This window comes from Myotis brandtii, unplaced genomic scaffold, assembly GCF_000412655.1.
Source record: "Myotis brandtii unplaced genomic scaffold, ASM41265v1 scaffold590, whole genome shotgun sequence".
NCBI lineage: Eukaryota > Metazoa > Chordata > Mammalia > Chiroptera > Vespertilionidae > Myotis > Myotis brandtii.
In genome coordinates this window covers 168,663-194,889 of record NW_005370224.1, presented here as the reverse complement: position 1 = coordinate 194,889, position 26,227 = coordinate 168,663, and the positions used below count along the sequence as shown (strand labels likewise).

The following is a 26,227-nucleotide window of genomic DNA, read 5'->3' as shown; positions in this document are numbered from 1 at the left end:
AGTAAAGCATGAAAAGTTATACAAAAAGGTCCAGAAAGGTACACAACAAACTGATAACTGTTTTTTTTTTCCTGGCATGGTAACCAAAATGGTAGGGGATTGAGTGGGTTCAGTGTGAGGTAATCAAAGACACTCTTTAGATTTACTGCACTGTTTTAATTTTTTAAAAAGAAGTATGTTTTTGTGAATCATTTGTAAGAAGGCATATGTGGTCAATTAATTTTCAACAAAAAAAAATCCAAAAAGATATAATGAGTTTTAAAGTTTAAGTAATATCTCTGGGGTTTTTCATATCTACCTTGGAGTCAAGATTTAAATGAGTCAAGGTTATTCCAGGCCAGACAGTAGTTTTCAGTAAGAAAAAAAGCTAAAAAGCACACCTGTGCTTTTAGTGAAATACCTTTTAGTGAAAGGGTTTCTTCTCATGGGATTGGCCATATCTAATACCATAGTATCATCTCCTTGGTTTAAACTTCTACTATAGGCTTCCTCAAAAGGATAAATATGTTATTAAACAATTCTTTCTCTTTTTCAAAAATCAATGTTAATTGATTCAATAAGAAAATATGTGGAGTGGATAAGAGAGATTAAGCTAAGGCAGAGCAGCTGAACAGGAAAGAGAAAGTTTGAAGATGTTAGTGAAATAAAAAAAAAATCATGAAATTATATCACAGAAAAGATAGCAAGGGGGCTGACCGATCTGAACCAGGAGGTCACAGTTTGATTCCTGGTATTCCAGGGTTGAAGGCTCGATCCCCAGTGTGGGGCATGCAGGAGGCAGCCAATTAGTGATTCTCTCTCATCGTTGATGTTTCTGTCCCTCTCTCCCTCTCCCTTCCTTTCTGAAATCAATAAAAATATATTGGGGGGGGAAAGATAGCAAGGGATGGAATCACAAAGTACAGAGAGTTCATCTTTATTGGTGACTTTCAAATATGAAGCATAGAACTCCAAACATTCTGAAGACTTTTTCAGAAGATCCCTGAGGTTAAACAAAGCTACTTTCCTACATTTTTAAGGTTTTATGTGCCTTTTTCACTGGCACCTGTATTGATGCTGCAAAACCCATGCTGGGTAAAATGGCTGGTGCTTTAGCATGAATCAAGACAGTGGCACCAAAGAAAACTAGTAGTACTATTGTATTCTTTCTACCACATGCTCACATGATCAAGAATGGCAGTTTAATTTAAGAATAAACTTAATGAAGCAGTAATCATTATTAATTTCATTAAATATTGACCCTTGAGTTGACATCTTTTTAATATTTTGGGTAATGAAATGAGAAGTATGAATAAAGCACTTCTGCTGCTAATAATGTACAATGGTTGTCGAGTTAAAACCCTTACACAGTTGTTTGAGTTATGAGATGAACTAGCTACATTTTTATGGAACACTATTTTTGCTTGAAAGGACGATTAATAGATAAATGATAGTTATTCAGACTTAAATATGAGGCATCCATTATCTTGACAATTAAAGCAATGAAACTTTCATTTCAAGGAGAACAATGGACAATATTTGTGGCAAATAAAATTTGAGCTTTGAAGCAAAAATTATAATTTTGGAAAACTTATGTCCTTTCCCATTAGTTTAACAATTTACTTCTAAAAAAGTTTTCAATGAGATTGATAGTAAAATTAATAAATATGATGTTTTTGTATGTGTTACCATTTGGAAGATCTGCATAACTTAGTGAACTAATTTTTTCCAAAAGTTCAATTCATGATGTTACAAAACCCTGCATGTTTTGTCAAAAGGTCCTTTAAAAATGGGAGGTAAACCAGTGAATTTCATTCAAGGTAGGAGAGGACTGGACATGGCTTTGAAGGCCACATGGCAACTAATTCTTAAGGAAATTCCCCTTCTTGAATTATCCTATATTGTCAAAGGAGAATAGCCACAGTACCTGGAAGAGCTACAAAAATACCTTCACATTTCTGAGCTTGAATTTTATTCATATACTTAAACCGAAACATATTTACTGCAGGTTGAATAATGAAGCAGATAGGGGAATCTAGCAGTCTTCATTTAGGCCAGACATTAGAGAGACTTGCAAACATTATAGAACAATGTAACTCTATCACTAATTAGGGGAGGGACATAGGTTATCTTTATTTTAAAAATTTAAATGGATATTAATTTATAATCAGCTTAATATTGTTAATTTCAATGACCTATAAGTAACAATAAATTTAAAAGTTCTGTTTTAATTTTTAATATGTAAATACCAATAGATCTAACTCAGACAAACAGAAGGTCCCCAGGGGAGGCGGGTGTGCAATAATTTTAAGAATGTAAAGGGATCCTTGAGAACCATTGGCCTTTATGGGTTTGTTTGTTTTTTACCTATAAAATGTGTTTAAAGGGATCATAATGATGATTAGTACATAGACATGTAGTAAGAATCTAAATTAAAGAAAAGTATTATGAATATAAACACAAATTCAGAAGATAACAGCAGGGAAGTGCAATCACAGATAAGCCCATAGGGAGCTTCAATGTTATTAAGAATGTTTGGATTCTTAAATTCATGCAGAGTTTATTGAAGTGCATTTTAGTATTATGAACTTCATAATAATTTACAGATATTCTGTCATATTAATTATGTTAAAATTTTAAAATAATGAAGTAGGATTCTAAATAACAGCTAACTAGAAGATGACAATGGGAAAAGTCATAGGCCATTGAAGTATGCTGATGCTTTGTTTGACAAGAAAGTAAAGACAACTAATAATTTTGGCTCTTCTTAGGAAAAAGTAAAAATGAATATGTTTGTGAAATATTGGAGAGTAAAACAGAAATGTAAGCTATAACTTCCAAATAATATGAGGGATAAAAAAGTAACAAAGAATTATTTATTAAAGACAGAAAGGCATAAGAGAGAAACAAAGAAAAATACCATAAATAAGAAACACTAAATAAATTTCAATGTATCGATAATTATAAAGCATGCAAATGATTAACATTGTCTTTAAATGAGTATATAAATTAGATTTCAAATTTTAAAAATATTTTATATGCTACTTACAAGAAGACAATTTAAACAAAATGACAGAAAATAAAGGAATAGAGAAGATTACTACAAAAGGCATAGTACTAGAATGTGAGGAATAAAGCAGTAAAAAAGATGAAGAAATATAGAGAAAAGGAAGCAATCTGGAAGGTTCAATAATCACATACTGACATGCTGTTAATAAAATCATCATATATATGATTAAAACTAACAAAGGTATAAGTTCTCAAACTTAGTTTAAAAGAACTAAAAAAAAACCACAAGAAAACAAAACTATAGCTGAAGTCATAAGACTGAATGCTTTCCCTCTAAGACTGGATTCAATGTTAGGATGTCTGTCTGTCTTACACTTATGTTACATAGTCCTGGAAGTTCTTGCCACTGAAGTAAGGCAAGAAAGGCAAAGAAAGGCAAACAGTATAGACAGGAAGAAATAAAACTGTCCCTATTTCAAATGGCAAGATTGTCCACATAGAAAATCCCAAGAACTCAAATAAATACTCTGAGAACAAATAAGTTCAGTGAGGTTATAGAATACAATATTAATATAAAATTTAATTGCATTTCAATATATTAACAAGGAAAATTTGAAACAGAAATTAATATCATTTGCAATCCCTTAAAATTAAATACTTAGGTATGAATCTACAATTTATAGTTTCCATATGATGAAAATTATAAAATGCTGATGAAGATATCAAAGAATACTTGGAGAGTCATATCATATTCATGGATTGGAAGACTCAACATAGTAAAAATATTAATTCATCATAAACTAACCTATATATTTAATAAATTTCTATAAAAATCTTGAGTTTCTTTATAGATGTAGAGAAGTGCATAGAATTATACACATACACACAAATGAATATATGTATAACTGGCGAAATTTAATAACATCTATGGATTGAACCAATATCAATTTCTTGTTTTTGATAGTATTCCATAGTTGTGTAAGATATAAACACCAGGGATGCTAAGAAAAGAGCACATTACCTTTTCTACATATGTTTTTTCAATTTCCTGTACTTCTATAATTATTTAAAAATAAGGTATGTAAGGGAAATATGGATTATGTAATTTCCTAAATGTGTGGTTCGATAAAGTTAAAATATTCCCAATGTGCAAACAGCAAATGCTTCTCTTTTAGACTATTTGTAATTCAACATATAGGTATTACTCTCGTTTTAAAAATATATTTTTATTGATTGTAGAGAGCAAGGGAGAAGGAGAGAGAGAGAAAAACATCAGTGAAGAGGGAGAATCATTGATCGTCTGCCTCCTGCATGCTCCACACTGGGGATTGAGCCCATAACTCAGGCATATGCCGACAGGAATCGAACTGTGACTTCTTGGTTCATAGGTCGACCCTCAACCACTGAGCCACACTGGCAGGGTTTAGTTTTATTCTTTTGGTTTTACAGAATTGCCTTGGTCTCTCATTTCCCATACCTATAACTGTGTGTGGGTGTGCGCGCGCGCATGCGTACACACACACACACACACACACACTGACACTGATTTATTATGTACAGAGCCTGACTGAGAGCTGAGGAAAATTCTCTCAAACATCAGAATTAGGCCAGGGCAGGATACCTAGGAAAGGGCACGGAGAGCTGAAATCTTAGCTAAGACAACAGAAACATGAAAAATGTCACCCACTTGGTGTTTGTTTTCTTTAGGGAAGATCTTTTAAGTGATTAGTTTGAAAAATGATGAGCTCAATTTAAGCAATTTTACCCACTGCCCTACTTCCCTAGCATTCATGGCTTGTGCAGACTCATAGCCCCACAATCCATTTCCTACTCTTTAGATTTACTCCTGCTGGTCCTTCCTAAAAGAAGTATCAGCATTCACCTGATCCTTCCTGCCTAGTCAGGATGCCTCTCCATTTGGCATCGTCATTCCTCAAAAAATGCTGCCCACATCATCTATTCTAGTTCTCAAAAACAATTGCACTCAATGCACAATGCCACATTGTTCAGCGTTTTGTTTTATTGTTTAGTATGGTTTTCTGCCCTATTCGTATGTATAGATCCTTTCTGAGGAGAATGGAAAGTCCTTGAGGAGAAAGATTGGCTTACTCATTCCATCACCTTGCTCCAAAGCTGCCACTACTCTGAAATGATAAGTAAATGCTTCATATAATTCTAAATAGGTGTTTTTTCTTAATACTGTGATTCTTGATCCACACAGCTTCCATAGGCCCCTCTCAGTACAGGAATGGAACTATTTTCATTAGATATCTCACTGAAGAATAAACAGAGGCCTTTTCACAATCCACAATCAGCATTCGAAGAGTTACTCAGGCTGTGCAAAGCAGATATTCTAAGCTTCAAGCTGAGTATTAAGCTGTAATCACCAGTAGACTGTCAGTATTGAGGTTTTTGTCATGGTCCACCTCAGGATAGAACAGTTTGTGGTCTGGAACTGATGTCAAACTTTGCTAATCTATCTCCCAAATCCCTGGGACCCATTTCATTATGAGCATCATTTTTACTTGCACAGTTGGTCAGGGTTTTGCAAAACCAAAAACTGGAATTATCCCCTTCCACTTCCCAGGTGACTGCAGAAAACAATAGTAGGGACAAAGACCTTGGAAGCTCAGGGACCTAATGTTGTCTGGGACTTTAAAAAAGGCTTTAGAATACACTGGGTGGACTGTGGACACATTATTTAGTTGATTAGCAAACAGTGCTTTTCAGTGGAATTGACCCTCATTTCTTTACTCTTACTTTTCTTCACATTCTTGCCCCCGCCCAACTTCTGACTTGCCCATATCCTGGAATTCCACAATCCACATCCAAACAGTTATCATTTTGATCCTTCCTGCTTCAATTTGCCAGTAGAATGCAATTGCTCAAGTCCCATTCTCTGAGGAACATGCTAAGATCCTAAAGCTGATAAAAAACATCAACAACTAACCAAGCAAACATGGTAAGAAATAGCTTTTCTTTCCATCTCTTTCACTGTAGACCAGGAGGAAGAAGAGCTGCTGGGTTGGGATCCCACGTCTCTGGATCCCAGCCGTAAACCAAAGCCAGAATGATTTCCCCCCGGCTCTGTGAGAGTTAAAATTTCTTAGTCTAGGAATCTTCACCAAAGTCCTTTGGGCTAGAGATGATGCAAGTGTCAGAATCTTTGCTTTTGTTTTTAGATGAAAAAACAACACACCTCACCTTTAAATACTGATGTACTAAAAGAGGTATGCATGATCTGGGGTGTAGTCTTAATTTTGTTACAGACAGCAATAGTTTCTTAAAATGAATTTCTGTCAATATCATTTCAAATATCTCCATTATCCATCATATGCTTGTCTTAAAACTACACAGGGCAGTTCTACGGTTAAACTAAAGTGTGCATTGAAAGCGTTTTGAAAAGGAAAACCACTATACAATTATAGGAATAATTATTTCCAGCACAAACACCACAGCCAGAAGCCAAATTTGCATAGCAACACATCATTACTGGAGACCTGGGTACATGAACATTTTTTAAAAGATTATAATTTGAGTTTTCATGGTTATTGCGCTTTCTGTGACTACCTTGTTTACTTTTTTTAATCTAAAAGGAAGAGTCTGTCAAATCTGCAAAATTACTCAATATATTTTTGGTATTTGTTTCAGTGATATTTGTGATGCTGGGCATTCACATCACTGCTAAAATGCAATGAACCGGGCTGAGATAGGGGTCCTCTTAAATATCCCTTTGGGACATGCAAATGACCAATAATAAGCCTACGAAAGTAGGAGTAAGGCCAGGAAAGTGAGGTGAAAGCCAATGCCAGCCAGTGTTGGAATCATGGAGAATAATCATTCTAGAAATTAACCTGATTAACTTTTTCAGGAAGAAGTTTTCCTTATGTTCTAAAATTCACTTGCTTTCTCAGTTACAGCTCTCTTGACTGACATCCAATTAAAGGTTTATATTCTCTAGGAATTCTGGGTAATGCAATAATGGTGGTCATGTGATCACTGATGGTACACCTGCAACTCAGGGTGCTCCCTCATGCCACTCCCAGAATTCCTAAAGAAATAGTAAAACATCCCTTCCCTTCAGAGGAGTATCTGAAGCTTTCACCACTAGACCTATATCTCTCTGCTTCCTTTCTGTCAAGTGTCTGAGAATAGATTCATATTTAGCTAGTGAGAATTGAATTTCTATCCCGTAGTAATGTAACCATATTACGCTAAACATTGCTTGGAGAAAGAGAAAGCAATAAAGCAAGACAGAAGAACAGGTGCAGAGGAAACAAACAAATATCAGAGTCCTAAAAAGCAGTTAGCCTCCACTTTAAGATGCTTAGGCTTCCAAGTAAAATATACAAAAAAAAGGTTATCACAAAAATGCATTGCAGGAAATCACAGGAATACTTTTCTATGTTAGGCATAAATTCATAGACATTAGCTCCATACGATAACTTTTCACTTTAACTTAAAATGCATTAGATACAAAAATCTAAATGTAAAAATACTTAATGTAGGAGAAAACTAATTGCTTTAGCGGAGATTCTCACCTTAGCAAAGGTCTTATTAGCAGGCTACTTTAAGACATCTAACATAAACCAGTTCAATTTTAAAGTCAATGCAAATAAAGTTGAAGCATCTCAGATTATAACTAAGCCACTTGATATAGAGAATTGGATTTACAAAAAATTTGATTTGCATGTAACTGTTCCGTAATGTAACTTTGCACAAAGTGAGTCACGGCAATGAAATTATGAAATGGTTTGCCTGGTCCTTGAACTAGGTTTTTGTTTTTTAGTCTCTTCAGGAGTCCTAAGGACAGCTGAAGTATTACTCAGTAGACATCTGAGATGAGGCCATCATGGTTTGCCCATTAGGCCCTGATAGTGTCTGATGACATGAAAATAAACTGTGATGCGCCACATGAACTCTGGTAATGGATCTCAGTCTAAACTAGACATGGTTTCTGCGTTATCAATTTTGTTTGCTTGGAGAAATTGTGAGACTCTCTGGGGATCACAGTGATATAGCTGGGGCAACTTGAAGCAGATTCATTTCTTATTCAACCTGAGATGTTGTTGCTTGTTCTGATTCTGGAAGGTGGCAAGGGTTCTGTTTTGCTCAATTTTTCATGAAACAATAAAAAATCCCAAACATGGTGATTTAAACAATTTCATGTTATTTTCCCAGGATTCTGGAGGTCAGAAATCCAGACAAGGCTCAGCTGGAAGGTTTTCCTGTTCCATTGGATTGGCTAGGCAGTGGTTGGCAAACTCATTAGTCAACAGAGCCAAATATCAACAGTACAATGATTGAAATTTCTTTTGAGAGACAAATTTTTTAAACTTAAACTATATAGGTAGGTACATTGTTATTAACTTAATTAGGGTACTCCTAAGGCTGAGGAAGAGCCACACTCAAGGGGCCAAAGAGCCGCATGTGGCTCGCGAGCCGCAGTTTGCCGACCACGGGCTAGGGTATCTGATGAGGTAACAGTCAGATAGTGGTTGGTGCTGGCACATGCACAATGGTTTGCCCACATATCTGGTACCTTGACAGGGACAGCCATGAGACTGGATGTTGCTTTCCGGCTCTCTCCAGTGGTTAGCTTGGTCTTTTTAAATGGCAGCTCGGCCCTAATAGCAGATGTTTCAAGTGGCAAAGGAAGAACCTGCTTCACTCTTAAGGCTCAACCTTAGAAGTTATACTATACTCTACTGCTTAAGATAAATCACAGGACCAGCCCAGATCCAAGAGGCTGGGAGAAGAAGCCTCCTGATGGGGGAGTGAGTGGTAAGGACACAGCAAAGTCACATGGGAGACGGGACATATTGTGGTGGCTAGCACAAAATACCACAGAACCTCCAAGATTTCTTAGAAAAATCATGTGCATCACTTCTTCCTCAGAATTCTCCATATGAACCTTGGAAAGCAGCCATACTTGGTACTATGTGTCCGAGGAGGAAAAGACAGAAGCTAACGGATAAAATTGGCACTCACCTGGCGGAACTGTTCCAGGTCAATTTTGTTGCCCACCAGCACCAGGGGTATTTCGTAGGTGTGACGGACCTGAAAAATGAGCTCTTTAAACTTGGCAGCCTCCTGGAATGACTGGCGGTCGGTGACAGAGTAGCAGACGATAAAGCCCTCCCCACCTCGCATGTACTGCTCCCGCATGGCTGTGAACTCTGCCTGCAAGCAAAGAGCAAAATTGGGATATAGTTTAAGACAGCGAAGCCAACACACACCACTAATAAAATAACACATCAAAAGCAGACAAATTATGAGACTTAAGTGTTTGGGTAGACAGTTTCTAAAAGTGTTTTTGTGGGTTTTGCAGATAGAGTAGCACTATGAGATCTAAATATCTATAATAATAAAAGTGTAATATGCTAATTAGACCAGATATCTTCCGGACGTCCTTCCTGACAAAGTCGGACCAGAAGGAAGCCAGCCCGGGTCCCGGGGGCCTGCCGGCAGCTGGAGGAGGGAAGCCCAGGTCCCGGGTGCCGGAGGAAAGCCGGGGCTGGCAGCCGAGGGAAGGAAGGCTGACTCTTGCATAAATTTTCATGCATTGGGCCTCTGGTACCATTATAAAAATAATGTTTTAAATTGTTCACAGCATTGATCTTTAGTCATAGAAGATTTAAGAGATCTTGGGAGAGAAATGTTAAATAGCAGATTCACTGACATAATGGTAGGATTTTATATATAGAAATTATATACTTTTAATAGTGTTCTATTTAATTACTTAATTTTAGGAAAATGGATCTAAATTTGTATACCCCAAACATTAAAACATAGAAGAATTAAAATTTTCCTCAAAATTTTGAAAACAAATTAGCATTTAACATTGATACCCCTGTGATAGAAGGAAGTTATTAGATAATTGCAGACCCACTTATATATATGGGTATTCATGTGTTGTTTTTTTTCCTTTTAATCTTTACTGTTGAAAGTATTACATAGGTCTTCCTCTCCCTCCCCTCCCTTTAACCTCTTCCAGCCCTTATTTGGGTATTCTCAGATTTCTCTCTTTGAGGGGCACAAACAGAGGGATCATGATGCTGAGTCATGAGTCTATTTTTACATTCTGTCCATTGCTCCTTCCTCTTCTCTCTCTGCAGGGGACAGAATCACCTTCCACAATATATCAGTGTCTCATCCTGGGGATATTGCTGTCTTAGGTTTTCATATTGCCTCCCCCTGAACTACTGAAAAGTAGTTCTGGCAACTGAAAAGTCAATATTAGGTTTGAATTCTGATCTAAAAAGTTTCTCTCAGTCTGAAATACCTGTTTTCACTCACTATTATTCTGGATTTATTGTTAAAGTCACAAGAGCTAATTAGGTTCATGCAATGGGAAATATAAAATTTAGACTCTGCCTGTGGAGCAAGCCACCCTAAACAATAAAAGAGCACCACAAGAACAAATTGTGAATTGGACAATTTGTGAGATAAATAATCAAAGAAAAAAAGATTCACATGAACTTGAGCTGTATTTGAACCATGAGGCAAAGATGTGAGTTCTTCACCAGGGAAAGGGTTTACAAGAACTACTAAAATATTCTGCTCAGAGTAATTGTTTAAACAAATGTTCATTTGATTTAACGTGACTTGTCTTTTGAATGAGAACATTTACACAGATCCAGAAATTTTGGAAAACTAGAGAAAGTAATAAAGTTAATAAGGTCCTGAGTCAGTTCATGAATTTCTTAAATTGTTTTCAGTCAAATGGAATGGGTGCAAACAGCTTCCTTGGGATCCACCAAGCATTGCAAGGTTGTGAGAACTTGAGCCTAGAGAGCAAAGGAGACTTGTCCATGGATGGACAGCCAGCTAACAAAATGTTGTTTTGAATAATTCATGTTCTCTGACTCTCACTTTATCAATTTACTTAGTATTAAATTTTACTTGAGGTTAATCCTAAATTTTGCCATGTGAGTCAAATGTACAAGCACAGGAGACACAAATCTACTTGGTCTCAATTTTCTTTGTCTCTGAAAATGTCTGAGGCCCTTTGTTGTTCTGACATTCTCTAATTTTGAAAACCCTATTTCTCTGTCAAAATCTGATAGGTGATATGGATCAACTAGAGAATTATGGACTGAAATTACTAAATGATGTTTCCCAAACATATAATTAGTTTTCAAATAGAAATGACATAATCATCATAGAAATATATGTAATATTTAAGAAAATGTAAATGGATTTGTTACATCAGTTTTATATTATTAAAACCATAATAAAAGTGCTAACTAAAATAAAATGAAGATATATTTTACAACTTGCAGTTCATTTTATTTGACAATTATTTTAAGCACTAAATTCAATTACCTATTGAGTATTAAAAAATAAAAAATACATATTGCAAGATATTTAAGTGGTATAAGGTATATATAAAATTAATTTCCTTTTTACCTCAAACTTTCAGTTTTCCTTCCCAAATGTGTGACAGTTAACAGTCTCTTTATCCTTAAAGAAATATCTATGTGTACACAAGCATAGACATACACATTTTACCTTTATACATCTTTTCATACTCATATAGTAACATATATAAGTTTTACCTTAATTAAGATTTAATATCCCTAATGTACCTTGAAGACCATAGCATATTAGCACACAGAAGTATTATTATTTTCATGAATGCATAATTTTTTTATGCATGTACCATAATTTATTTAACTAGTTTCCTCTAAGGAAGCATTTATATGTCCTCCATTTATTTCTGTTATGTACACTGTTACAATGTCTATTCTTAAACACCCTTGCTGCACAGATTTATGTAATTCTGGGAGGTAGTACTGCTATATCAAAGAGAACATACATTTTTACTTTTGAGAAATAGTGCCGATCTCACCACCAGAGACATTGTTCCCATAACTCTCTCCCAACATTACATAAAGTGCCCATTTCCACTCATTCTCACAGATGTCACATCACATTTTTCTACCTTTCATACATTTTAAAGTAAAAAAATAGTATCTTGTTTCCTTCATTTGTATTTATGAGCCATAGTATCTCATGTTTATTATCCATTTACAAAGTCTCTTCTAGATATGGATTTTATTTTGTTGTAAGAAATGAAATAGCTTTATAATCTTTTCATTTTTTAAAATTTGGACTGGAGTAGGGTTTTCTCTATGTCAGTCATAAGGAAACAACAATAACTTTGACATCTTCAACAATAACTACACCACAGAGAAAAGGTCAATACATTTGAAAAACTCCAACAACCTATGAGGAAAACAGGCCAAGTACATCAAGGTGAAATTCACAGGGAACAGTACTGGATAAATGAATGAGTGAATATCCAATCATGTTGGTTAACTAGACTCAAAGCCACATAAGTGTTCTATTACAAATAGATGTCTTGGGCCTTGAATCTGAGCTGAATTGGAGTTTCCAGATGTGGGGCTCCAGCATTAGCATTTTAATGGGCTCCTTGTTTGCTTTTGCTTTGCACCCAAATGTAGGGGTATGTAACTCTGTGTCTATGTTCAAAATGGTCTTTCTGATCTATGAGCACAAAACCTGGGAGGCACAGAACACAACTTCTAGATCTGTTACTCACTTAGGACCTGTCCTCTAACCAATCACCTAACCCCTCAATGCCTCAATTTCCTCTTTTGTCCAAAGGGAATAGAACACACACTTAACCCGTCTTACAGGACTGCTGAAAGGATCAAAAGAGAACAGATTCGAAAATGCTGTAATGAATTTTTAAATACTCTGCAAATTAATCCTATTATTATCTCTGGTACAAATCCTGCAGAATAGAACCTTTCCCTGGGAGAACAGGCATGAAATCCTCTTAGAGCTGCATTAGATATAAATGTGGAAGTAATTCTCAAATACATGTAATCAGAAATGACTAACCTTTTTCTGCTGAAATAGGAGAATCTGTCTACCAATAAAACAGATACAATTGAATTAGCTCAATAAATTGGGGGGTGGGGGGGGACTCCTTAGCTGACCTTGTCTATACCAACTCTTTTCATAGCATAGCATACATATGTTGCTTAAAGATGCATGGGAGGCTGGTGGGGCCTAGAGTATTGAGCAGAAACTCTGCGACTATGTATCAACTTAATAATATATGACCCTGAAACCGTTTTATAAAAAAAAATGTGATGTTCAACATGTTGCTTCCATTTTTGTTCACCCATGAATTAAAGATCCCTGTACTTTCTGTTCTGTGTATCCTGAATGTTAATATCTTCTTCATTTGCTTCCTGCTATAAATGACACTTGTTGGTTAATTATTCAGGAACATTACTAGATATCATTTGCTGTCCATAAATTGCAAAATATCTATGAAACCTACCCATTGTGTAAAATGCTACAAACAGAAGCATTTATAATATTTTCTAAGCTATTTTGAGTACAAGCTGCAGTTTGATCAGTTCCTTATTATTGCTTCCTTGTGTTAAAATAGTGTAAGAATTATCTTAATTCCGATAGCTGGCCTGGCTCAGGAGGTCACAGTTCTATTCCAGGTCAGGTCATATGCCCAGGTTGCAGGCTCAGGCTCAATCCCCAGTGTGGGGCGTGCAGGAGGCAGTCGATGGATGATTCCCTCTCATCATTGATGTTTTTATATATCTCTCCCCCTCCCTTCCTCTCTGAAATAAATAAAAATATATTTTAAAAAAAGAAAATAAAGAAGTATTTTTTGATTAATCTCATATCTCAGTTTCTTGATTAGCAGAGTAAGTTTTTCTAGCAGGTTTTCAGAAACTTAGGGAATGAGCCAGCTCACCATTACATTCAATTGGTGCTACTCCAACATGTAAATGACTCACTGTTTCCAAAATGCTCTAGCATTGCACTTAGACCCTCCTTTCAACTGCTGCCTGAAGCACACACACATACCATTGTCTATACTGATTGCCATATATCCAAGATAACACATCTCCACACCAAATTAATTGTCCTAGTAAAAAATAGTAAATAAAAAAAATGTCAGTCATACTCCTGACACTATGCCAAGTGGTAAGCTATATTAAGAAGTAAAAAAAAAATGTATGACCCTGTTCTGGTTGGAGAAACTCACCTGGACCAGGATAGAATAAAAGAAGAGCGATTGAGGGCTAAATGAACCATGAGGTTCGGAGAAGGGCAGGAGCAGTTTATAGAAGGAAGGCAAAGAAGGCTTGGGGTAGAAAATGAGATGTGATGTGTCTTTATTAAATTTATTATTTGTAAAGAGCTCCTCAACTTTAATGCAGCCCTACTTCCAAAGTTTTGATATTGTCACCAATAAATAACCTTTTGTGATCCAATTCAGCCTTTGCAGGGCAATTAAGCTTCTGGGACCTGCTTACCAGTCAACAGTTCAATTTTGGGGTCTGTCAGAGGAGCAACGTGGTTGTTATTACTTTCATTTGCAAGTTTTTAAAGAAGAAAGAATAAAATATAAAAATGCAGGGACACCCTATATTATGAAAGTGATGAAAGTGTAGGTATCATACATTTACTGTATTTGATGCAAAGTACAAAGACTGAAGTCAGGGAAAGTGGTAGTTCTTCAGTCTGGATCTGATGTCTGAAGCTGGTTAAGAATGTTCAATTGAAATTGGAAGGAACAAAGGGCTTTTATAAATGCAGATACCATATGGTCAAAAATTAATTCTGAAAGGCAAAATATAATTCAGGACTTTATATTATTTTGTAGTTGAAAGAGAACATAACTATGGCCACCATTGATTTGTCACCTGTCTTTCAATATTTGATACTAATGTACTTTCAGGAATGCATTAAATCATGGAATGCTGCCTAACTCATTCATCAGCTATTCATTGAGCACTTACTATGTGACAGGCATCTAGATTTGAGATATGAAACCATACATATAGTAAATAAAAAATAATACATATAAAATATATGTATAATACTTATAATAAAACAATAATATAATAAAACAAAAATGTGGATAAGTATGGAAAAGAACAAATAGAAATTAGAACATCAAAGCCAAGTTCCACTGCGGATACAATTTCATCTGAAAACTAGACTCTCGCCGAAACCGGTTTGGCTCAGTGGATAGAGCGTCGGCCTGCGGACTGAAAGGTCCCAGGTTCGATTCCGGTCAAAGGCATGTACCTGGGTTGCGATGTATAATACTTATAATAAAACAATAATATAATAAAACAAAAATGTGGATAAGTATGGAAAAGAACAAATAGAAATTAGAACATCAAAGCCAAGTTACACTGCAGATACAATTTCATCTGAAAACTAGACTCTCAACTTTTAGACAACAAAAGCTACAGTAGAAACACAATCAATTATACCACTTTTGTGGTCAATAACAATACACTAATGGGTCATGTGACACAAATCTCTCCCTAAGCGTTATTGAGAGCTAAAAACAATTTCTCTTATGGGGTTTCAGATAAGGGACAATACTCTCAATATCAAAAGGATCTGCAGATTCCAGTTTCCTAATTCTAAGTCTCTGATTAGAGTGTAAGTTTAATTCAATGTAAGTCTCTCCAAGCATTTTATAGACTTACTCCATGGTCCTACTGTAGCAAGGCTCAAGTAAGATACAGAAATGCTGTTCTGAGGAAGATAGAACAGCATATGAAAATTGAGGATAATAGTTAAAATACTTTTATTTTGCTGCTTGAAAAACTATAATGACCCTTGATTCTGATATGGCATTGAACACTGGAGGATTCAGAGCACCTAGAATCTGGCTATAATGAAGATGACGCTTATAAAGCTCTTACCTCAACACAACTCAAAATAATGCAGGGCAAGCTAAATCTTTTGTATGCCCAGTGAAAAATGAAGATGTGGAAACTCTGGTTCAAAAATTAAGAAATTCAAGACAGCAACAGCAGACCCTTAAACCAAACACATGGCCCTTCTGAGCATAGAGCCCTAGACAGTCACACAAATCACAGGCACATGAAGCTGGCCCCAATTGACATACATAACCACAAAAGAGCAGCCAAAAGTACACGTGAGAGAACTCCAAAGAGAGACTCCCTGGGCGGGTCTTCTGGGACAGTGGCAATTCTGCTCATATGTTAAATCACTAATGAAACTTCCAGACCCCAGTGAAGGACACAAACCTGGACAATGATAGATGTGCAAGGTGGTGTACTGTGTGGGCTTGGGGAGAAAGTTAGGGACATGTGGTAGGGGACTGGCATATATACTTCATATGAGAAATGATGTTACAGAAAAAAACACATCAGTGTGTATCATGTAGAGTGGCATGTTTCTATTGTCAAGTGAAGTCACATTGCTGAAAGCCCTGACAGCTTGGTTTTAGATTCGATGGATAGGAAACCAAAAACCCAAGAGAATTTTTTAAAAAAATATGTAGCCCTATTTCAGTAGGATTTTTCTGGCAATAATTGGATTAGTGGAGAGAAGAGAGGTTTAAGGCATGGAAAAACTCTTGAAGTTTTTTGCAGTAATCCTAACATAAATATCTATGGGAGAGGAGCAAGAATGGAAAATTTTTGAATGAGAGATTACAGTACAGAAAAATGGAGAGAAGAGAAATATTTCTGACATTTCAAGGATGAACTAAAAGAAGGAAGACTTGATGGACACCAGTTTGGGAATGAGAGCGAATGAATAGAAAAATGCTATAGATGGTTCAATCAATACTACTGAGCCATTGGTTGGGCTTTTGCTCATGTTCTACCTCTGTGGTCTATATTATTAGCTCCCACAATAGATAGAAAAAAAATCAAAGTATAGAGATACCAAATGATATGGCCGAAGTCTGAGAGCTACCAATTAGAAATCAGAGACATCATACCACACTGCCTCTCCAAGGAAAGGAAGAACTAATTTAATGTGGCTCCAGTATTTGTAGCTTTAGAACCTGGAAAACAACAGAAGTCATAATAAAAGACATCAATTGAGAAAGCAAATAACTGAAGGGCCCCTGGATCATATAAAGGTTGGCATTTGTCTAGAGTTGACACTAAAAGCCTAAAAGGAACTATCTATAACTAGAAATAGGGTTAATGTGAAAGAACATCTGAATGGGGCAGGGTTGAAAGCCACAATCAGGAGACAAGTCCTTTGGACTGATCATAGGGATAGGAATTAGGATATAAAGTTGACTAGTCTGGATTAATTTTGGTGAACAGAGATTGTTTTGGCTACATTTTAGGGAGAGAGGGTTGGAGCTTTGTCCCATTGAGAGAATATTTATCTATTTTTAAATGAGATGTTGTGAAATGGTTTTAGACAGCTATCTTCTAGTTCTGTTCTCTCTTGCCAAATATGCTCAGTACTTAGTCCAGTTTTATGCACTTATAACATTTCCTCTGTGTTGTAATTAATGTGCTTTGCTCTCCTTCCCATCACTAGACTCTAAACTACCTGAGAGAAGGGCTATTCAGCACCGTACTCTCCAAAGCACTAGGGAAGATGCCTGGATCAGAGCCCAATGCATAATTATATTATCATTTAGTTAATTACTTACTTTAAGCTAAATGTTTTTAAGTGATGTTACCATTCCCTGGATGATATACACTTTAAGGAGAGTAAGGTTTGGAGAATGGAGGATGGAGATAAAAGGAAAATGGAATCAAATCTCTAAATTAAATGGATAAAGCTTTTAGTCATTTACTCATTCCTGTACACAAAAGGCCAGGTCTAGTTTACCTTTTATGTAAATGTATATCCCACTGAAATCTGCATTAATTAAAATGCAATTTACTGTTTCTTATATCAGTTTTACCTTCAATAAGTTGTCTTATTCTAATAAGAGAAGAAAAATGAATCTCGCTTATCTCTAGATGCATCAAATTTCTTTTCCATAGAAGTCTGTTTGTCTTTTCCCAATCTGTTTGACTTGTACTTTCTGGAAGACTTAAAGTTTCATGACTGCCTCTGGTGGTACAAATCCACTAAAAGGTATTTTTATCACAGCTGGTTTCCTGTTTATCCTGGAGGTCACTCATACTGTGAGCTGCTTTCTTGCTAATAAAACCTGCAGCAATGCATCTTGGGAGAAGGCAGCAGAGCCATTACAAAAGGATTTCATCCACTGCATTTTAGTCATCCCTAATATGATACTGAAAGGATGGTCCCAACAAAAACACAGTTAATAAAAAATTCACATGCCAAAATTGCACTTGCTAATTGATTTAGAGCACATGATAGGATACTACTATCACTTAGAAAATAATGTGTGAGATATGTGTATGTATACACAGGGTGGGGCAAACATAAGTTTACAGTTGTGAGTATGCAAAATAGTTTATTCTTTTGTTATTTATTAATTATTGTATTATTTTCCATACAAACTGTAAACTTACATTTGCCCCACTATACATATACACACACATACACACACACATATGTAATGTATATATGATAGGATACTACTATCACTTAGAAAATAATGTGTGAGATATGTGTATGTATACACAGGGTGGGGCAAACATAAGTTTACAGTTGTGAGTATGCAAAATAGTTTATTCTTTTGTTATTTATTAATTATTGTATTATTTTCCATACAAACTGTAAACTTACATTTGCCCCACTATACATATACACACACATACACACACACATATGTATATATGTATATATATATATATCCTATATAATAAAAGCCTAATATGCAAATTGTCCCCTCAGCCAGGTGTTTGATCAGGTGGTAGGGCTGGCCCCCACCCCAGCCGGCAGCACTGGCAGGCAGCCAGGGGGGAAGGGAGGGGCCCCGGCCAGCAGCCGGCAGCCGCTAGGGACTCTACCTGTGCACGAATATATATATACTCACACACACATGAAATGGTGTGAAAAATCTCACTACCACACAAAGTAATTCATATTACTATTGGCTGAATAGAAAAAAAATTACTATTTGATTCTCCAGGTAAAATCCTAATAACCTTGTTTTGTGATACTTAGAATAATTTGTTACCAGATAATCCTAAAATGTTATAGATTTATTTAGAAGCTCATATGTCCTAACCATACAAATGAGGAAACGATGGCCAAAGTGTCCTCCATACCAGATAATTTGTTACCAGATAATCCTAAAATGTTATAGATTTACAAATGAGGAAACGATGGCCAAAGTGTTTGTCCTCCATACCAGAGTTACAATTGACCAAGATGCTTTCCTAGACCACATTCTATTTAGGCTCCCTTGAACCTTTCAGCTAGGTCTTGATGATTGGACATTTATGTTTCTTTCTGCATTGTCCAAGTTTAGCAACAATCTTTCTAAATTGGTGTAGCCAGAACCTCTCATCATCTTCTCTTATCGTCCTGGATATTTCACCAGGGTCCTCAACCTCTACCACCTTCCATATGATGTCTGATCACCATGCTGGCCTGTCTCAGTAAGAATCCTACTAGGTCAGTTTAGCCAAAATCCTCCCTTATTTCCAATGTTTCCTTTTTAGCAATTTTCCATCCACCCACCCCCACCCTGCTCCTTGGTTACAAATTCCTACCGGTCCATTTGGAATTAATCCTGGTTTTATATTGAAATCTCCTCTCCTTATTGTAGTGGTCCTGAATAAATCTGTTTTACCATTTTAACTGCTGCCAGCTCTGATTTTCTTCTACAACCAGGCATAGATTACAAGGTCCCAGGCCCTAGTAAAGTGCTTGGTATACCTCACCCTCCCACTTAGTCACAGCCTCCTGGGTGGCTGCTCTACCCCCAGGCTCCCTCTTCTCCAATCAATCCATCATTCCTTTATTTCCCTGTCCAACCAAGCTTCTTTAAGCACTACATTCATTACGCTGCTCTTCTGACTCCAAAGGTCCAGTGGTTACCCACTTGCTTTCACATCAAATCTATACTCATGTGCTTGATTTTATGACTATATAATCTGATATCATGCTCCATACCCAGCTTTATCTCCAGTCAATCCTGACTATGTACTTCCTACTCTAATGGGGTCACTTCTTTCTCATATTAATTATCTCCTTTCACCACTATGCCTTCACACACATTGGTCCCCGAAATTGAACTTTTTCTAGTTAATAGAGAATTTAGTGATTATTGGCTGCATCTCTAATTCCTCAGATGAGAACATTGGGGCTAAGAAACATAGTGATGACATCATTTTCTCATAGCTACTAGTAATTAAAACACAGCTAGTTCAGCCCTGGCTGGGTGTCTCAGTTGGTTGCATCATCCCATACACCAAAACGTTGTGGGTTTGATTCACAATCAGGGCACATATCTAGATTGGGGTTCAATCCCTGGTCAGTCATGTATGGGATGCAACTCATCAATGCTTCTCTCTCACATTGATGTTTCTCTCGCCCTTCCTCTCTCTCTAAAATCAATTAAAACATATCCTCAGACAAGGATAAAAACAAACACACAGCTACGTCAGAAAACCCAGACTTTCAATCTCTTTCACATTATTGGGACACTGCCCTTTCTCTTCCGTGAACCCTGTTGTACACATTCTTCAGAGTCAATTACATTTTTTCTTCTTTCATGAAACTATGGCTAACAAACCCAGTCCTTACTGATAATCTATTGTGTATGTTTCCCTCACTTATGAAAATCAAAAATTAGCGACTGATTATATCTCTATGATATAATTAATTAGCAATTATATTTGAGTTAGGTTTGTGTCATCAAGCAGATTTTAAATATTCTAGGGTCAACATCAAGGCTTAGACTATGTTTAATGTTTCTATTGCCCAGTAGGTTTTGAATATATGACAACTTCCATTAAACTGCTGCTGTTTAAATGGGTAAATGCCATTTCTAATAAATAGTTATGCTTGCTCTATGGAGAATGGGCATGTTGTAGAGTAGAGATAACTAGAAAGCTTCTAACATCACAGAAGCTTATGAAGACATATAAGACACATTTTCCTTGATTGATCTTTTTTTATCTCACGAAAAACCAAAGAAACAAATCCTAATTTCAGTGTTTTATTACTGAATAATTTGGTCACCAATTTGATTTTCAAAAGCCTTTGAAAACATGACTGCTTTGATGTGCCATACCTCTGTGGAGGGTACTCTGTTATAGGAGTGATTCTGAAATGGTTTTATGCTACTTAAACTTCAGAGGTACATCAGCAAATCTGGCGAAGGGAATGGTAAGAGCTTGACTTCCCTGGCAACATGGTGGCAAGTTGGCTGGTATGTGTGGATTCCCAATTAAGTAGAAGAGAGTAAAAATGATAAGTAGGAGATGTGTTCTGGAGAGTATCAAATCCATATGCAAAGCTAATTTCATTATCAACTCACCACAAAGTTTCCTGTTCTATATATCTCAGGGTTGGACCTAATTTTCTCAAATATAGATTGAACAGAAAAGAGTAAATAAGACATGGATGGAATATTTCACAGAGTTACATAGATTTGTAAACAAGAGATAAGAACATATTGGGGAAAAATAAAAGCTAATCCAATTTTAGCAGATCAAAGAACTCAGGAAATAGTGATTGTGACTGTTTATTAAGGGGAGATAATCTATATACTAGTATATAAAAGCCCAGCGACCATAGCGGAATGACCAGAACAACCATTTGACCAGTCGCTATGATGCACACTGACCACCAGGGGGCAGATGCTCAATGCAGGAGCTGCCCGCTGGTGGTCAGTGTGCTCCTACAGTGGGAGCGCTGTTAAGCTGACCTGGATGAGCGGCACTCCCACAGCAGGCCAATCCCCATAGGCCATGCCCCCACCAGTACACAAATCAGTGCACGGGGCCTCTAGTAGATAAATAAAAGCCTTCAGGAGGCCAGGGATTGACCATAGTGTTTTGAGAAGCATATGTAGGTTGGGACAATACCTCAGGAGTTCTCTACCTCTGACAGAGGCTATGGAAGGTTGTGCTAACAAAACCTAAGCATCAGTTGCAGTGTAGATAAGTGGAGGGTGTTCAAATATGACTCTCCAAGACATTTCAAGAATTTAGTACTTGGTACAGAGGTTATGATGGATGTGAAGGGGAAAAGGGAAAAAAACCCACTGTGCTCTTAAAACAGTATATGTTTGAAATTCAAAAAATGGGAAAAGAATAATGGAGAAAATAAAAACAGGGACTTTTAAACCGCACTTGCAGAAAACGTAATGGCAGAAATGCTAGTCCCAGAGATATTTGTAATGAGACTGCATACGTGTGAAATCATGAGATTTCTGTCCTAGATAGAACAGAGCCAAATGACAGTATAAAATAAGTCTCTCACCTAATTTTCATATTAACACACTTGGTAGGTACTTCCAAAGTCTGCAAGTCCTTTCCTTCTCTCTCTTAAAAATACCAGCTTTCAAAGCTGCTGAATGGAGACATCATAGTGATCAAATTTCCAATTGAAAACTCACTTTAAGAGAGAATTTTGCTTCCACAAAAAGCAAACCGTCTACCCCAGTGTTAGAATTTAGCCCTATTAACTGAAGGATGATCCAAATATGGAAAATATTTTATATTTAGGCAAAGAAAATCAAGAGATATTAACCAATTTTGATAAAAGATTACTAGTAGCACCCATGATAGATTATTTCTGATTTGCTTGAGATTAAATAAAACATCTGATAACCGAAATTTTGTAATCGAGTCAAGTCATTCAGGGCATAAGGAAATAGATAAAGTCACAAAATTACAACTAGCAAGAGCCAAAGAGGGGGGATTGAGGCAGGGACTCTGGAGCCTGAGTCCTTTGGTTTGAATTATGATTCTGCCACTTGATAGCTCCATGGGACTTGCATTTTTCACCTGTGCAATGGGGCTAATAAGACTGCCTACCCCATGAAGTTGTTGTGAGGACCAAGTAAATTAATATAATTAAAGCATTGACAATTTCTCTCTTTGTGAAGCATTTCTAAGAGTTCCTGGGACACATTAAAATCCAATAGATCTTGGCTATTATTAATATTCCTTGTCCTTAGGTCTGTTTCCTCTGCTTAATCCAAGATAGATCTATTAGCTCTATTTGTCATAAATGGTCATGAATTTGCAATTGGGATCTGCCTCTTTTAACTATCTAGTTTAGGCAGAAAGAGTTACAAATGACTCTAAAGCCACAGATAAATTCTTACAAAAGTAACTTTTAATTAGCCTCTAAAATAATTTTCTAATGCTTAATCCAATATTGCCACTAAAAGAAAATACCTGTTTTAAATTTTTGCTTTATTTCATATTGATTTCCAATGCTTGTTCTTTATTTCAAGTAAAAATAACTTTGTAATATATTTTTCAAAGAATAGGTTATTGATTTTTTTTTGTAGAAAAAGGGGAAGAGAGAGGGAGAGAAAGACATATCCATATGAGACCTCAACATTGATCAGCTGCCTCCTGCACCACCCCCACCAGGAATAGAACCTGTAACCTGAGGATGTGCCCTTGACCCAGAAATGAGCTGGCCATCTCTGTGCACTGGGCAATGCTCTACTAACTGAGCCACACTGCCCAGCACGTATACTAAGTTTAATCTACTGAAGCAGGTATTAATTTCCAAATTGAACTACAATTCTGATTGCAAACACAACTCTCCCTTCCAACACTATACTAGCAAAACAATGACTTTTGAGAGCTCTTGGCACCTCATATAATATAGAAAATATTTTTTTAAGATTCTGTAAGTACAGTAGTTTGAATATAATGACTAGAACCAGAAGAATTTGCTCGAGAGGATTTCATATAAGTCCATGGCAATTTACATTAATCTGACCATTCTCCTATTGTTTGTCTACCTGAATGAAGGTTTTCTAGGTATAAATCCTGTAGATTAACACGCTGAGAAAAAGCCAACACTGATGTTTTAATGCATTGTGCAAGCCAATGTAACAGAAGGTGAATAGCAATGGCCCAGGAAAGATGCATTTTAATGCCCTCTGCATTTGCTTATTCAGTTCCTTTGCCTTAAATTCCCTTTCGATGCCTCAAAGATCAGTTTCAATGTTGCAGGTTATATCTTCAAGCTTCTTTCAAAGTGAAAATGAATACTCTCTTTAAAAATAAATGCTTTCTTAGATGTTTGAAGTCTCACAAAATGTTTATATATATGCATTATATGTGTATATATATGCATACATACATATACACATGCATATATACACACACATAATGCATATATACATATACATATCCTGTATAATAAAAGAGTAATGTGCAAATCGACCGAACGGCGGAAGGACTGGTTGCTATGAAACACACTGACCACCAGGGGGCACATGCTCAACGAAGGAGCTGCCCCCTGGTGGTCAGTGCATGTCATAGCGAGTGGTTGAGCAGCCTCAGCATATCATTAGCATATTAGATTTTGATTGGTTGTTCGGTTGTTTTGCCATTTGGTCTATTTGCATAATACCCTTTTATTATATAGGACTAGTGGAGGGTGTCCCTCAGCCCAGCCTGCACCCTCTCCAATCTGGGACCCCTTGGGGGATATCCAGCAGTCGGACATCCCTCTCGCAACCTGGGACTGCTGGCTCCTAACCACTCACCTGCCTGCCTGCCTAATCACCCCTAACCACTGTGTCTACTGGCCTAATCGCCTCCCACTGCCCCCCACTGCCAGCCTGATCCTGCTTGCCCCCAACTGTCACCCACTGCCGGCCTGATTGCCCCCAACTGCTGCTTGCCCCCAACTGCCCCCTCCTCTTCCAGCCTGATCGCTCCTAACCACCTCTGCCTCGGCCCCACCACCATGGCTTTGTCCAGAAAGTCTCCCAGAAGGTCTCCCGTTCTAATTAGCATATTACTCTTTTATTAGTATGGATGGCTTTTTCATAAGTTTTGTTTCTTTAATACAATATTGAAAAGTCCAATTTATAGGTTAGAAGAATGAAGCTCAGAAATATTCAATATAATGATTGAAGTCAGACAGATAGTGAGTGGGAGGACAAGGATTTTAATTTCACTCCACCTGGTGCTAATTCTGGTGCACTCCCCACAACACTCAGCTGACTCTTAGAGCAACAATGCCATTTATTGTATTGTACAAAATCTCTCTGATCTAAGACTTTAAATGCAACCCTCCAATAGTGTGAACCAGTGTCCCATTGATTCCTAGATTAGATCTTGGAAAGTTGTGCTTATTCCATCAGGCTTGACAAGCAGGCTTCTAACACATATATTTGGCTAGTTGACATTATTCAGCAGGAGGGCAATTTTAGGCCATACCTAAGAGAGGGAAGGAATAGTTTAATCCAGAATGTGGGAAAGGGATATCCAGACTGAGACTATACAGGAGCAGAAGAGAAATGAGCAAGGAGCACATATCGTTTCAAGTAGATGTGCATGACGACAGCCAGGAGCTGCTGTCAGGAAGGAAAACAGACCGGCTGTGCACAGAATCGGATAGGAAACTGTCAAGATGCTGTGATTTGAGGAGCACCAAAAGCCATTCCCTTGCCTAACAGTACTGTCTCTACTGACCTCCCTCCCCACCCCAGTTTTACTTATTTTTCTGAGTTAAAGCATCAAACCTTCCTATTCACAGGCAAGTACATTCTCTAGGAGGATGAAACTCCTTGTTTGCTGTTCAGACATACTGAGTCTTTAAAAGAATAAGCTATTTGTTCCTGGTATTCAAATCCTCAAGGTATCATTTAAGTGTGGCTATTTAGACCTGTTATTTTAGAGCTGCTATCTGAATTGTTCAAATTAACAAAATAGTGATTATGTTGATTGCTTATATGCCATTTGCCTTTTCAAAGTAGGAACAATCCCTTAGAACCTAGAAATGACCATTGATCACTCAAAAACTTTTCCATGTGGCTTGGAATACAGACTCTTTTTCTCTAGGATACATACTGGATACTGATTTAAGGTCTCAACTCCTATAATAGGAAGGAACGCATGTCCCTCCATGCTTAGGACAGTAGATGGGTGGACTCTCAGCATCAGAACCCTCTCTCTGTTCAGAAGTCCCTTGACTTGCCTGCTAGTGTATTAACTAATCAGTCTATTTTCACTGCTATACACAGTCTTCCTCTTAGTTAATGGGCACTCTAACTTCATTGCTTTGGTCGTAACTTATGGAGTCATCCTTGACTTTTCTCTCTTATTTTCTGCACTTCACATTAAATCTACGACAAATTGTGGCAATTCTACCTTCAAGATATACCCAGAATCCAACTACTTTTCTTTTAGCACTGACACCACCTGGTTGCAAATCCCCATCATCTCACTTACTGTATTGCTCTAGCTTCCCAGTTATTCTTCCTGCTCCTGCTTGTTCCTCCCAGGTCTGTTATCAACACAGCATTCAAACTGAGCATCTCAAATGTAAGCCAGACCAAGTCCCTTCCCTGCTCAGAATG

At 36.9% G+C, this 26,227-nt stretch overlaps 1 protein-coding gene across 2 annotated transcripts in view; it reads right to left on the bottom strand.

Moving 5' to 3' along the window:
• RIT2 (Ras-like without CAAX 2) overlaps positions 1 to 26,227 on the bottom strand; it is a 260,229-nt gene that overhangs the window by 118,381 nt on the left and 115,621 nt on the right. For both annotated transcript variants that reach the window (XM_005879333.2, XM_014550297.1), the window contains one exon: positions 8,980 to 9,171. In XM_005879333.2, coding sequence (XP_005879395.1) covers positions 8,980 to 9,171 — 192 coding nt within the window. The remainder of the gene's footprint in view (positions 1 to 8,979; positions 9,172 to 26,227) is intronic.